Source organism: Bufo bufo, chromosome 9, assembly GCF_905171765.1.
Source record: "Bufo bufo chromosome 9, aBufBuf1.1, whole genome shotgun sequence".
NCBI classification, from domain to species: Eukaryota; Metazoa; Chordata; class Amphibia; order Anura; family Bufonidae; genus Bufo; species Bufo bufo.
Genome location: NC_053397.1, coordinates 228,449,487 through 228,462,388, shown reverse-complemented (window position 1 = coordinate 228,462,388; position 12,902 = coordinate 228,449,487). Strand labels below are relative to the sequence as shown.

The 12,902-nt window shown below is 51.4% G+C and overlaps 1 protein-coding gene across 3 annotated transcripts in view; it reads left to right on the top strand.

Moving 5' to 3' along the window:
• The first annotated feature begins 3,681 nt into the window (after positions 1-3,681).
• Positions 3,682-12,902, top strand: part of LOC120978924 (riboflavin-binding protein-like) — a 34,441-nt gene continuing 25,220 nt past the window's right edge. For 2 of the 3 annotated variants that reach the window (XM_040407363.1, XM_040407362.1), the window contains exons 1-3: positions 3,682-3,806; positions 9,709-9,857; positions 12,169-12,268. In XM_040407363.1, coding sequence (XP_040263297.1) covers positions 3,697-3,806; positions 9,709-9,857; positions 12,169-12,268 — 359 coding nt within the window. In that variant the 5' untranslated portion in view covers positions 3,682-3,696. Of the gene's footprint in view, positions 3,807-3,977; positions 4,007-9,708; positions 9,858-12,168; positions 12,269-12,902 lie in introns of those variants that run through there. The other variant, XM_040407364.1, reaches the window with a different exon arrangement.

Here is a 12,902-nt window from a genome sequence, read left to right as displayed (position 1 = left end):
AGCACCTCTGTCCCCAATACGGAGATGAGGTCACCTGTGGGGCCCCCTCATTGTAGTATAAATACATCTCCCCTATCCTATAGCGTGGGGCTCACTGGGAGCAGGATCCAGCCCACCCCCTGAAAGGAGGGATCTTCTTGGTCCTCAGTCATCCCAGTGTCGTCGTCCCCCCCACCAGGGACACCGCGTCCGGAAACTGATCCCCCCCCCCCATCCCGCGTGGGATCGGTAGTGTTTGCGTCATGTCCTTCACTTTTGGTTCTACAAATATTGAAAACCATCAGAGATATGCAAATCCCCAGAGAACATGTATATGGGGGACGGTCCCCAGTATCAGGACACTGTTATGGGGGGCACTGTGGATGTCACTGTTATGGGGGCACTGTGGATGTCACTGTTATGGGGGCACTGTGGAGGTCAGTGTTATGGGGGCACTGTGGAGGTCACTGTTATGGGGGGCACTGTGGAGGTCACTGTTATGGGGGGCACTGTGGAGGTCACTGTTATGGGGGGGCACTGTGGAGGTCACTGTTATGGGGGGCACTGTGGATGTCACTGTTATGGGGGCACTGTGGATGTCATTGTTATGGGGGCGCTGTGGAGGTCACTGTTATGGGGGCGCTGTGGAGGTCACTGTTATGGGGGCGCTGTGGAGGTCACTGTTATGGGGGGCACTGTGGATGTCACTGTTATGGGGCACTGTGGATGTCACTGTTATGGGGGCGCTGTGGAGGTCACTGTTATGGGGGCGCTGTGGAGGTCACTGTTATGGGGGGCACTGTGGAGGTCACTGTTATGGGGGCGCTGTGGAGGTCACTGTTATGGGGCACTGTGGAGGTCACTGTTATGGGGGGAACTGTGGAGGTCACTGTTATGGGGCGCTGTGGAGGTCACTGTTATGGGGGCACTGTGGAGGTCACTGTTATGAGAGCACTGTGGATGTCACTGTTATAGGGGCACTGTGGAGGTTACTGTTATGGGGCGCTGTGGAGGTCACTGTTATGGGGGCGCTGTGGAGGTCACTGTTATGGGGGCGCTGTGGAGGTCACTGTTATGGGGGCGCTGTGGAGGTCACTGTTATGGGGGCGCTGTGGAGGTCACTGTTATGGGGGGCACTGTGGATGTCACTGTTATGGGGCGCTGTGGATGTCACTGTTATGGGGGGCGCTGTGGATGTCACTGTTATGGGGCACTGTGGATGTCACTGTTATGGGGGCACTGTGGATGTCACTGTTATGGGGGCGCTGTGGAGGTCACTGTTATGGGGGCGCTGTGGAGGTCACTGTTATGGGGGGCACTGTGGAGGTCACTGTTATGGGGCACTGTGGAGGTCACTGTTATGGGGGGCACTGTGGAGGTCACTGTTATGGGGCGCTGTGGAGGTCACTGTTATGGGGGCACTGTGGAGGTCACTGTTATGGGGGCACTGTGGATGTCACTGTTATGGGGGCGCTGTGGAGGTCACTGTTATGGGGGCACTGTGGAGGTCACTGTTATGGGGGCACTGTGGAGGTCACTGTTATGGGGGGCACTGTGGAGGTCACTGTTATGGGGGGCACTGTGGATGTCACTGTTATGGGGCACTGTGGATGTCACTGTTATGGGGGCACTGTGGATGTCACTGTTATGGGGGCGCTGTGGAGGTCACTGTTATGGGGGCGCTGTGGAGGTCACTGTTATGGGGGGCACTGTGGAGGTCACTGTTATGGGGCACTGTGGAGGTCACTGTTATGGGGGGCACTGTGGAGGTCACTGTTATGGGGCGCTGTGGAGGTCACTGTTATGGGGGCACTGTGGAGGTCACTGTTATGAGAGCACTGTGGATGTCACTGTTATAGGGGCACTGTGGAGGTCACTGTTATGGGGCGCTGTGGAGGTCACTGTTAGGGGGGGGGCGCTGTGGAGGTCACTGTTATGGGGCGCTGTGGAGGTCACTGTTATGGGGGCGCTGTGGAGGTCACTGTTATGGGGGCGCTGTGGAGGTCACTGTTATGGGGCACTGTGGAGGTCACTGTTATGGGGGGCACTGTGGAGGTTACTGTTATGGGGGCACTGTGGAGGTCACTGTTATGGGGGGCGCTGTGGAGGTCACTGTTATGGGGGCGCTGTGGATGTCACTGTTATGGGGGATCTGTGAAGGTCACTGTTATGGGGGCGCTGTGGATGTCACTCTTATGGGGCACTGTGGAGGTCACTGTTATGGGGCACTGTGGAGGTCACTGTTATGGGGGCGCTGTGGAGGTCACTGTTATGGGGGCGCTGTGGAGGTCACTGTTATGGAGGCGGTGTGGAGGTCCCTGTTATGGGGGCACTGTGGAGGTCACTGTATGGGGGGCACTGTGGAGGTCACTGTTATGGGGCACTGTGGAGGTCACTGTTATGGGGGCGCTGTGGAGGTCACTGTTATGGGGGCACTGTGGAGGTCACTGTTATGGGGGCGCTGTGGAGGTCACTGTTATAGGGGCGCTGTGGAGGTCACTGTTATGGGGCGCTGTGGAGGTCACTGTTATGGGGGCGCTGTGGAGGTCACTGTTATGGGGGCACTGTGGAGGTCACTGTTATGGGGGCACTGCGGATGTCACTGTTATGGGGGCGCTGTGGAGGTCACTGTTATGGGGGCGTTGCGGATGTCACTGTTATGGGGGTGCTGCGGATGTCACTGTTATGGGGGCGCTGCGGATGTCACTGTTATGGGGGCACTGTGGAGGTCACTGTTATGGGGCACTGTGGAGGTCACTGTTATGGGAGCACTGTGGATGTCACTGTTATGGGGGCACTGTGGAGGTCACTGTTATGGGAGCACTGTGGATGTCACTGTTATGGGGGCGCTGTGGAGGTCACTGTTATGGGGGCGCTGTGGAGGTCACTGTTATGGGGCACTGTGGAGGTCACTGTTATGGGGGGCACTGTGGAGGTCACTGTTATAGGGCGCTGTGGAGGTCACTGTTATGGGGGCGCTGTGGAGGTCACTGTTATGGAGGGGATCTGTGGATGTCACTGTTATGGGGGCTCTGTGGATGTCACTGTTATGGGGGCGTTGCGGATGTCACTGTTATGGGGGCGCTGCAGAGGTCACTGTTATGGGGGCGCTGCGGAGGTCACTGTTATGGGGTGCTGCGGATGTCACTGTTATGGGGGCACTGTGGAGGTCACTGTTATGGGGGCACTGTGGAGGTCACTGTTATGGGAGCGCTGTGGAGGTCACTGTTATGGGGGCACTGTGGAGGTCACTGTTATGGGGGGCACTGTGGAGGTCACTGTTATGGGAGCACTGTGGAGGTCACTGTTATGGGGGGCACTGTGGAGGTCACTGTTATGGGGGCACTGTGGAGGTCACTGTTATGGGGGCGCTGTGGAGGTCACTGTTATGGGGGCGCTGTGGATGTCACTGTTATGGGGGCAATGTGGATGTCACTGTTATGGGGGGCACTGCAGATGTCACTGTTATGGAGCGCTGTGGATGTTACTGTTATGGGGCGCTGTGGAGGTCACTGTTATGGGGGCAATGTGGATGTCACTGTTATGGAGGAGCACTGTGGATGTTACTATTATGAGGCTCTAGGGGTGTCACTGTTTAGGAAGCGCTGTTTTCAGTGGAGTGGGGTATTATCATACATGTAATAATGGTGGCCCCTGAAATCTGACACTCTGGGACTTCGTGTCCTCCGGAGCAGACGGTCAGCAGCTTTATGACTTATGACCCCTGACACAATCACCAAGTGTAAAGAGGACAAGGAAAGCAAACAGACAGAGGATTATAAATTGTGGGGGCTGAGACCAGCTGACAATCCACACTGCAAGCTAAGGTAAGAGGGGACAGACCACCACAGGCTGCCGTCAGTCTGCAGATCCCTATTCACTACAATATACAAAACGCAGGGATCATGGGGGGAGAGGGCTCTGAGATTCCTGTCACTCATCCACTGACGAACACTGCCCCCTATCCAGTCTGAAATGGCTGATAACAGGGAGACTGCACAGGACAAGGAGAGATGACCGTGTACAGGTACTTCTCCGACAAATGTCGACTTATATATTAAGGAAGTGCATTATAAAGATAGGGATAAGAGGGTATATACAGGAGAGGAGGGGGATAATATACAGGACAAGATGGTATATACATGAGAGGAGGGGGATAATATACAGGACAAGAGGGTATATACAGGAGAGGAGGGGGGATAATATACAGGAGAAGAGGGTATGTACAGGAGAGGAGGGGGATAATATACAAGACAAGAGGGTATATACAGGAGAGGAGGGGGATAATATACAGGACAAGAGGGTATATACAGGAGAGGAGGGGATAATATACAGGACAAGAGGGTATATACAGGAGAGGAGGGGGATAATATACAGGACAAGAGGGTATATACAGGAGAGGAGGGGGATTATATACAGGACAAGATGGTATATACAGGAGAGGAGGGGGATAATATACAGGACAAGAGGGTATATACAGGAAAGGAGGGGGATAATATACAGGACAAGAGGGTATATACAGGAGAGGAGGGGATAATACACAGGACAAGAGGGTATATACAGGAGAGGAGGGGGATAATATACAGGACAAGAGGGTATATACAGGAGAGGAGGGGATAATACACAGGACAAGAGGGTATATACATGAGAGGGGGGGATAATATACAGGACAAGAGGGTATATACAGGAGAGGAGGGGGATAATATACAGGACAAGAGGGTATATACAGGAGAGGAGGGGATAATACACAGGACAAGAGGGTATATACAGGAGAGGAGGGGGATAATATACAGGACAAGAGGGTATATACAGGAGAGGAGGGGGATAATATACAGGACAAGAGGGTATATACAGGAGAGGAGGGGATAATACACAGGACAAGAGGGTATATACAGGAGAGGAGGAGATAATACACAGGACAAGAGGGTATATACAGGAGAAGAGGGGGATAATATACAGGACAAGAGGGTATATACAGGAGAGGAGGGGATAATACACAGGACAAGAGGGTATATACAGGAGAAGAGGGGGATAATATACAGGACAAGAGGGTATATACAGGAGAGGAGGGGGATAATATACAGAATTTCAATGGCGCCAATAAAGTAGTGGGGAAAATAAATGTTGTGGCAGTCCAAACAGATGCTTATTATTCCCTTCTGTTAGCTGTAGATTTACTGTGCGTCAGTATTACAGGTCACTGTTACCATCAGGCCTAATTTATCGCCGTGGACTTTACCATGCAGTGCGCTCAGATTCAAGTAGTGAATGACAGAGGGGGAGGAGAGCAGCAGCAGTGGCAATAGTGTCCCCATGACAGAGTGTGGGGGGGCAGCAGTGACAATAGTGGCCCCATGACAGAGTGTGGGGGGGGGGGGGGGCAGCAGTGACAATAGTGGCTGCATGACAGAGTGTGAGGGGGCAGCAGTGGCAGTGACGAGCGTGGCTTGTCAGATTGCTTGCCTGTGTGTTCTGTCTCTTCCTTGCCTTCCCCTCCCTGTTTCCTGGTCATGGTGTGGTCAGTGGTCACTAGGTGCTATATATTCCTGCTAGCTGTGGGCCTGGGTGTCTGTCTCCAGCCTTCCTGGGTGCAGGAGATTTGCACCTGACCTGGTTCTGTGTCTTGTCTGTGACGGTGACCGCCATGTGTTGTTCCGCATAGGTTCCAGACCTCTGCCTGTCTGTGCAGCTCTGCCAGTGACTGCCATGTGTCTTTCCGCATGGGTTCCAGACCTCTGCCTGTCTGTGCAGCTCTGCCAGTGACCGCCATGTGTTGTTCCGCATAGGTTCCAGACCTCTGCCTGTCTGTGCAGCTCTGCCAGTGACTGCCATGTGTCTTTCCGCATGGGTTCCAGACCTCTGCCTGTCTGTGCAGCTCTGCCAGTGACTGCCATGTGTCTTTCCGCATGGGGTCCAGGCATCTGCTTGTCTGGTTCCATTTCTTGTCTGTGACCGCCATGTGTCGACCCGCATGGGTCCAGACTTCTGCCTGTCATTGTCTTTTGGTAGGGCTGTCAGTTCGCCCATGGACTAAATCTGCATGGGGAACAGACAACTGCTAGTCCTGACTGCGCCTTCAGTGAGAGGGCTCCTGGGTTCTCCAGAAAGAGGGTATCTAGTCATGTGTCGTTCCTCATGGGGTCCAGGCATCTACTTGTCTGCCTGTTTGAGCAGCTCGGCCTGTGACCACCATGTGTCGTTCCGCATGGGGTCCAGGCAGCTGCTTGTGTGCTGGTTCCTGTTTGTCTTGTCTGTATTGTGTCCTGTGTGGTTATGTTCGGGTTCCAGTCCTTATTTTGTGTGGACCGATGGTGCAAGCACCGTCAGTCTCTACAGGTAAGTGGCCAAGTGCACTGGGACCATCCTGGAGGTGTGACCAGTGAGCCCTCGGCTAAGTTCATCCCCACCATCAGGGACTCTGTGAAGAACAGGGCTCACTGGGTCTCTGCCCTTTAGGTTTGGTCCCATGTTAATCCGGTGCACTTGGTCTAGTGGTATTACCTGCCACTGGTCCCTTACCTGCTGACCCACTTTCCGTCTGTTCTCTGTAAGTATAGAATTGGTGTTAGTCCTTGCCTTGTCAGATTGCTTGCCTCGTGTTTGTCTGAGATGTTCTCGTGGTCAGTAGGACCCTCGCTAGAACTAGCATGCTAGTGCTGGGTATCCCACCAGTCATTGCAGTGGAATGTGAGCGCAGAGGGCCTCTTCCCAGTCAGAACTTTCTGAGGACGGGCAATGGCGCTCGTAGGCAGTGACCAACCAACTACAGAGCAAGTCTCTATATGGTTGTCCATTTTTGCATCCCTCTCAGGTCTAACAAAATGCTCTCATTTTTGACCAATAGTGAGGAAGCAGAGCAGCTCCTCCCCGGTGTGGCACCGTTCGCCCATGTTGACCAGGTATAGAACTGCGTGACAACGCCGTGTTCTGCATAGGTGGTATACTGGAGGACCACTGTGAACTGTTCCTACATTGGAGGCTGAGGACAAGGTGGAGGATGAGGAGGCAGGTGAGGACATTGGCGCCAGAATCACAGCTTGAGAACGCAGGGGTGGCAGTGCCATCAGTTGGCCAAGTTGCTGGTGTGCCTGGTCTGGAATGTACCTAGTAGGCTGTGAATGAAATATATTGACCTTGACCATAGTTACAGCTCCACATGTCAGCGCTGCCGTGAACTGTACCAGACGCTGACAGGCTCAAGGACTGGCCCACCTTCTGTTCTATATGTGTGTGCAGCGCTGGTACTGCCTTATTGGCAAAGAAGTGACGGCTTGGGACTCTCCACCTCGGCTCGGCACAAGCCATCAGTTCTCTGAAAGGTGCAGAGTCCACCACATGGAAAGGGAGGGACTGCAGCACCAGCAACTTGGCCAGGAGCACCTTCAGCTTCTGCGCCGTTGGATGCGTGCGCGCAGACTGCTGTCTTTTTGCAGTTGCCTCTGTAATCGATTGCTGGTGAAACGAGTGACGAGGAGGAGCAAAAGATGACATTGAGGTCAATGGGAAGAAAAGACAGCTTCCTTCTGCTGACTCCTGGAGAGGGGGTGCGGGCCGGTGGGAGATAGAGCGGTGCTGCATCAGGCTGTAAAACTAAACGCGTGACACGGTTTTCTCAGACCACTTCATGGTGATGCACACACGGCTGTTGTGCCAACATCGGCACCCTGGCCGCGGCTCACGTTCTGCCCACACATCCTGAATACTACCACGCTAACGTCCCCCAGCGACTTGGTGAAAAGTTCTCACACTGGCAAGCATGGCTTTTTTCCCTCCAACACTATGTGATGCCTGCCTGCCGCTGCTTTTATGAACCCGTGCACTGCTAGTTTGTTCTTCACAGATAGTCTTCCGAGTTGCAGAAGGTGTAATCTCCCACTGATTCCACCCTGCTGTCTCGCAGGCACGCTGCCACCCTGCTGTCTTGCAGGCACGCTGCCACCCTGCTGTCTCGCAGGCACGCTGCCACCCTCGTCCTCCGATGATGATAATGTCCCCTTTTCATCCGGCTCCCACGTGCGATCGGCTACATCAGTGTTGCACACCTAGAGGACTCCTCCAAGTCTGTGATGGCCTGTAGCTGCTGACTGTCCTCACTAAGCTTGTCCTCGCTGAATATAATACTTCCCAAGCAGAAAATGAAAGAGGCAGCTTGAGGACAGGTGGGGCACAGAGGTGGCAGCATCAGTGGGGGTACCTCACAAGTACAGGTATTTAGCTCCTATAAGTAAAACAGATGAAAGGTCCTCCTGCAGTGTTCATATGCTCTACCTACAATCTCCCTGCACTGTCCCTGCAGTCTCTCTGCACTGTCCCTGCAGTCTCCCTACACTGTCCCTGCAGTCTCCCTGCACTGTCCCTGCAGTCTCCCTGCACTGTCCCTGCAGTCTCCCTGCAGTCTCCCTGCACTGTCCCTGCAGTCTCCCTGCACTGTCCCTGCAGTCTCCCTGCACTGTCCCTGCAGTCTCCCTGCACTGTCCCTGCAGTCTCCCTGCACTGTCCCTGCAGTCTCTCTGCACTGTCCCTGCAGTCTCCCTACACTGTCCCTGCAGTCTCCCTGCACTGTCCCTGCAGTCTCCCTGCACTGTCCCTGCAGTCTCCCTGCACTGTCCCTGCAGTCTCCCTGCACTGTCCCTGCAGTCTCCCTGCACTGTCCCTGCACTGTCCCTGCAGTCTCCCTGCACTGTCCCTGCAGTCTCCCTGCACTGTCCCTGCAGTCTCCCTGCACTGTCCCTGCAGTCTCCCTGCACTGTCCCTGCAGTCTCCCTGCACTGTCCCTGCAGTCTCCCTGCACTGTCCCTGCAGTCTCCCTGCACTGTCCCTGCAGTCTCCCTGCACTGTCCCTGCAGTCTCCCTATCCAATATTCTTCTATTAACAGCTTTCTGAAACACTGTCCCTAGCGTTTGTCACATCTCTCCCTATTCTCAACTCACAGGACAATGTTGGAGCCCATGTGGGATGAGGCTCTTATAGGGGACGGCTATCTGCTGATTGGCTGGCTGCATGGCATTATGGGGGATCTCGTGTACTTTCACTGTGTAACACATGCAACTGCCATTTTAGAAAAAAAATGATTCATTACCACGAAGAGTAAGGAAATTTGGGATTTGTGACGAATTGAATTTTTCCTAAACTTCGGATTAAATTCCACTTCGGAGGCTTTGATTGGCTCCGCACTTATAATAATGCAGGGACAAGCAGTATAATAGATATAGCGGTTATACACCCGACGCTGTAGCCACGAGAAGCAGGAGAGGCACGGCATGCTTATGGGAAGGAAAGGTGCCTGCTGCTGCCCCTCGGATCCGGGAGCTGTGAGTAGCAGTAGAATTATTGGGGGAGATGGTGTGTGTCCAGATACAGACTGGCCATAGACCCGGTGGGCCGCCCGAGTCCTCCTCACACCCGCTGTCCAGGTACATAACGATCTCAGCATCAGGTAGTAATGCACCGGGTCGGCACCGCAGGTCCCTCCTGAACTCAACTGCATCAGCCTCCGGATGGTGATAGCGGAGACCGCTATGTGGGTCTGCTGGGGCGGTATTTTGTGCTGCAGGTATTGCTGGCCCCTTCTGTCAATCTGGACCTTTTTTAGAGCATGGGGCCATATTTAGTTTCATATAAGTTCCCAGTCGGCCCCCGCCTGTATCGCAGCCCTGGCACCCCACTTCTGCTACACCGGCGCCTCGTGTCCCGCACCGCCCAGTAATAGACTCGCTTCTTTTCTGCAGGATAAACATGAAGGCCGTGATCATCCTCGTGGCCCTCAGCTTCCTGTCTGCCGTTTTGTGTCACCATGGAGGATGTCTGCATGGAAAATATCACAAAGTGGCCCCGGGACCCGAGCCCAACATGCAAGAGTGTCAGCTGTACTCTAAATGTAAGTGTTCAAAGCACAAAGATTAAATAATACCGCCATACAGTGCTCCAATAATACCGCCATATGGTCCTCTAATACCACCATACAGTGCTCCAATAATACCACCATACAGTGCTCCAATATTACCGCCATACGGTCCTCTAATAATACCGCCATACAGTGCTCAAATATTATACCATACGGTCATCTAATAATACCGCCATACTGTCCTCTAATAATACCACTATACAGTACTCTAATAATACCGCCTTACGGCCCTCTAATAATACCACCATATGGTCCCCTAATAATACCATCATACAGTGCTCTAATAATACAGCCATATGGTCCCCTAATAATACCACCATACAGTGCTCTAATAATACCGCCATATGGTCCTCTAATAATACCACCATATGGTCCCCTAATAATACCACCATACGGTCCTCTAATAATACCAATGTGCGATGCTCTAATAATACCACCATACGTTCCTCTAATAATACCACCATACGGTCCTCTAATAATACCAATGTGCGATGCTCTAATAATACCACCATACGTTCCTCTAATAATACCGCCATACGGTGCTCTAATAATACCACCATATGGTCCTCTAATAATACCGCCATACAGTCCTCTAATAATACCAATGTGTGATGCTCTAATAATACCACCATACGTTCCTCTAATAATACCAATGTGCGATGCTCTAATAATACCACCATACGTTCCTCTAATAATACCCCCCTACAGTCCTCTAATAATACCACCATGCAGTGCTCTAATAATACCACCATACAGTGCTCTAATAATACCACCATACGTTCCTCTAATAATACCACCATACAGTGCTCTAATAATACCACCATACGTTCCTCTAATAATACAGCCTTACGGTCCTCTAATAATACCGCCATACGGTCCTCTAATAATACCGCCATACGGTCCTCTAATAATACCACCATACAGTGCTCTAATAATACCCCCCTACGGTCCTCTAATAATACCGCCTTACGTTCCTCTAATAATACTACCATACAGTCCTCTAATAATACCTCCATACGGTCCTCTAATAATACCACCATACAGTGCTCTAATAATACCACCATACAGTGCTCTAATAATACTACCATACGGTCCACTGATAATACTGCCATACAGTCCTCTAATAATACCGCCTTACGTTCCTCTAATAATACTACCATACAGTCCTCTAATAATACCACCATACGTTCCTCTAATAATACAGCCTTACGGTCCTCTAATAATATCGGCATACGGTCCTCTAATAATACCGCCTTACGGTCCTCTAATAATACCACCATACGGTCCTCTAATAATACCACCATACGGTCCTCTAATAATACCACCATACGTTCCTCTAATAATACAGCCTTACGGTCCTCTAATAATACCGCCATACGGTCCTCTAATAATACGGCCTTACGGTCCTCTAATAATACCACCATACGGTCCTCTAATAATACAGCCTTACGGTCCTCTAATAATACCGCCATACGGTCCTCTAATAATACCACCATACGGTCCTCTAATAATACCACCATACAGTGCTCTAATAATACCACCATACGTTCCTCTAATAATACAGCCTTACGGTCCTCTAATAATACCGCCATACGGTCCTCTAATAATACCGCCTTACGGTCCTCTAATAATACCACTATATGGTCCTCTAATAATACCACCATACAATGCTCTAATAATACTACCATACGGTCCTCTAATAATACCGCCATACGGTCCTCTAATAATACCGCCATACGGTCCTCTAATAAAACCACCATACAGTGCTCTAATACCACCATACAGTGCTCTAATAATACTACCATACGGTCCTCTAATAATACCGCCATACGGTCCTCTAATAATACCACCATACAGTGCTCTAATAATACTACCATACGGCCCTCTAATAATACCGCCATACGGTCCTCTAATAATACCACCATACAGTGCTCTAATAATACCACCATACAGTGCTCTAATAATACTACCATACGGTCCTCTAATAATACCGCCATACGGTCCTCTAATAATACCACCATACAGTGCTCTAATAATACTACCATACGGTCCTCTAATAATACCGCCATACGGTCCTCTAATAATACCACCATACAGTGCTCTAATAATACTACCATACGGTCCTCTAATAATACCGCCATACGGTCCTCTAATAATACCGCCATACGGTGCTCTAATATTATACCACACTAGGGTATACAATGTAGTCCCATGGAGCAGTGTGTATGTATATGTCACGTCTGTACTATATGGAGTGATACACCGATTCCTCTCTATCGCGCAGCCGCCTGTTGTCCCGCCAACTTCACAGAGAAACTTTCTGCATCTCCTCTGATCCAGGTGGATAATCATTACTGGAACCGATGTGGGAACCTCAGCAAGATGTAAGTGTCACTCCACATTCATACAACGCAGGTGAATTGTGGCCCCTCATGGGCGGGTCTTATCTGCCAAAATAAACCTGGGCTGCCCTGAGCGATGCTCTGCAGATCTGCAGTGCCTCAATCAGGTCACCTCTCTTCAATGCCTCATGCCCCAGATGTCCAGACTGAACGCCACAATGTGGAGGACATGATCTGAGAGGCTGAGGGGCCAGAACCTAAGATGGAGGTCAGCGGCCGGTCCAGCACCCTGTGATCCTAGGAAGGGGGGGTTCTGACCCCACATCAAGGACTCTGTTCTCTTGAATATAATTTATTTCCCGCCAGTGTCAGGCACATGCACCGGCCGCGCGGCCTTTCTCTTCCCAGGATGTTAGGACACGTGACAGTCTGTGGGTTTCCTTTTTCCAGGACGGTAGGACACGTGACGGTCTGAGGTCAGAAAGATGGACGCCATATGGTCCTGATTATAAGAGAACACAAGATCAGATTTTCTAATAGTGCCGCACTTTACACTGTCTACGAATACGGATCACGGCCTTCATATCAGACAAATTGTAAATCATGTGGCAGCTTTATACTGAAATTCTATCCGTGCACCAAAAAACTGTCCTATAACACCTGTAAATTGGACGAC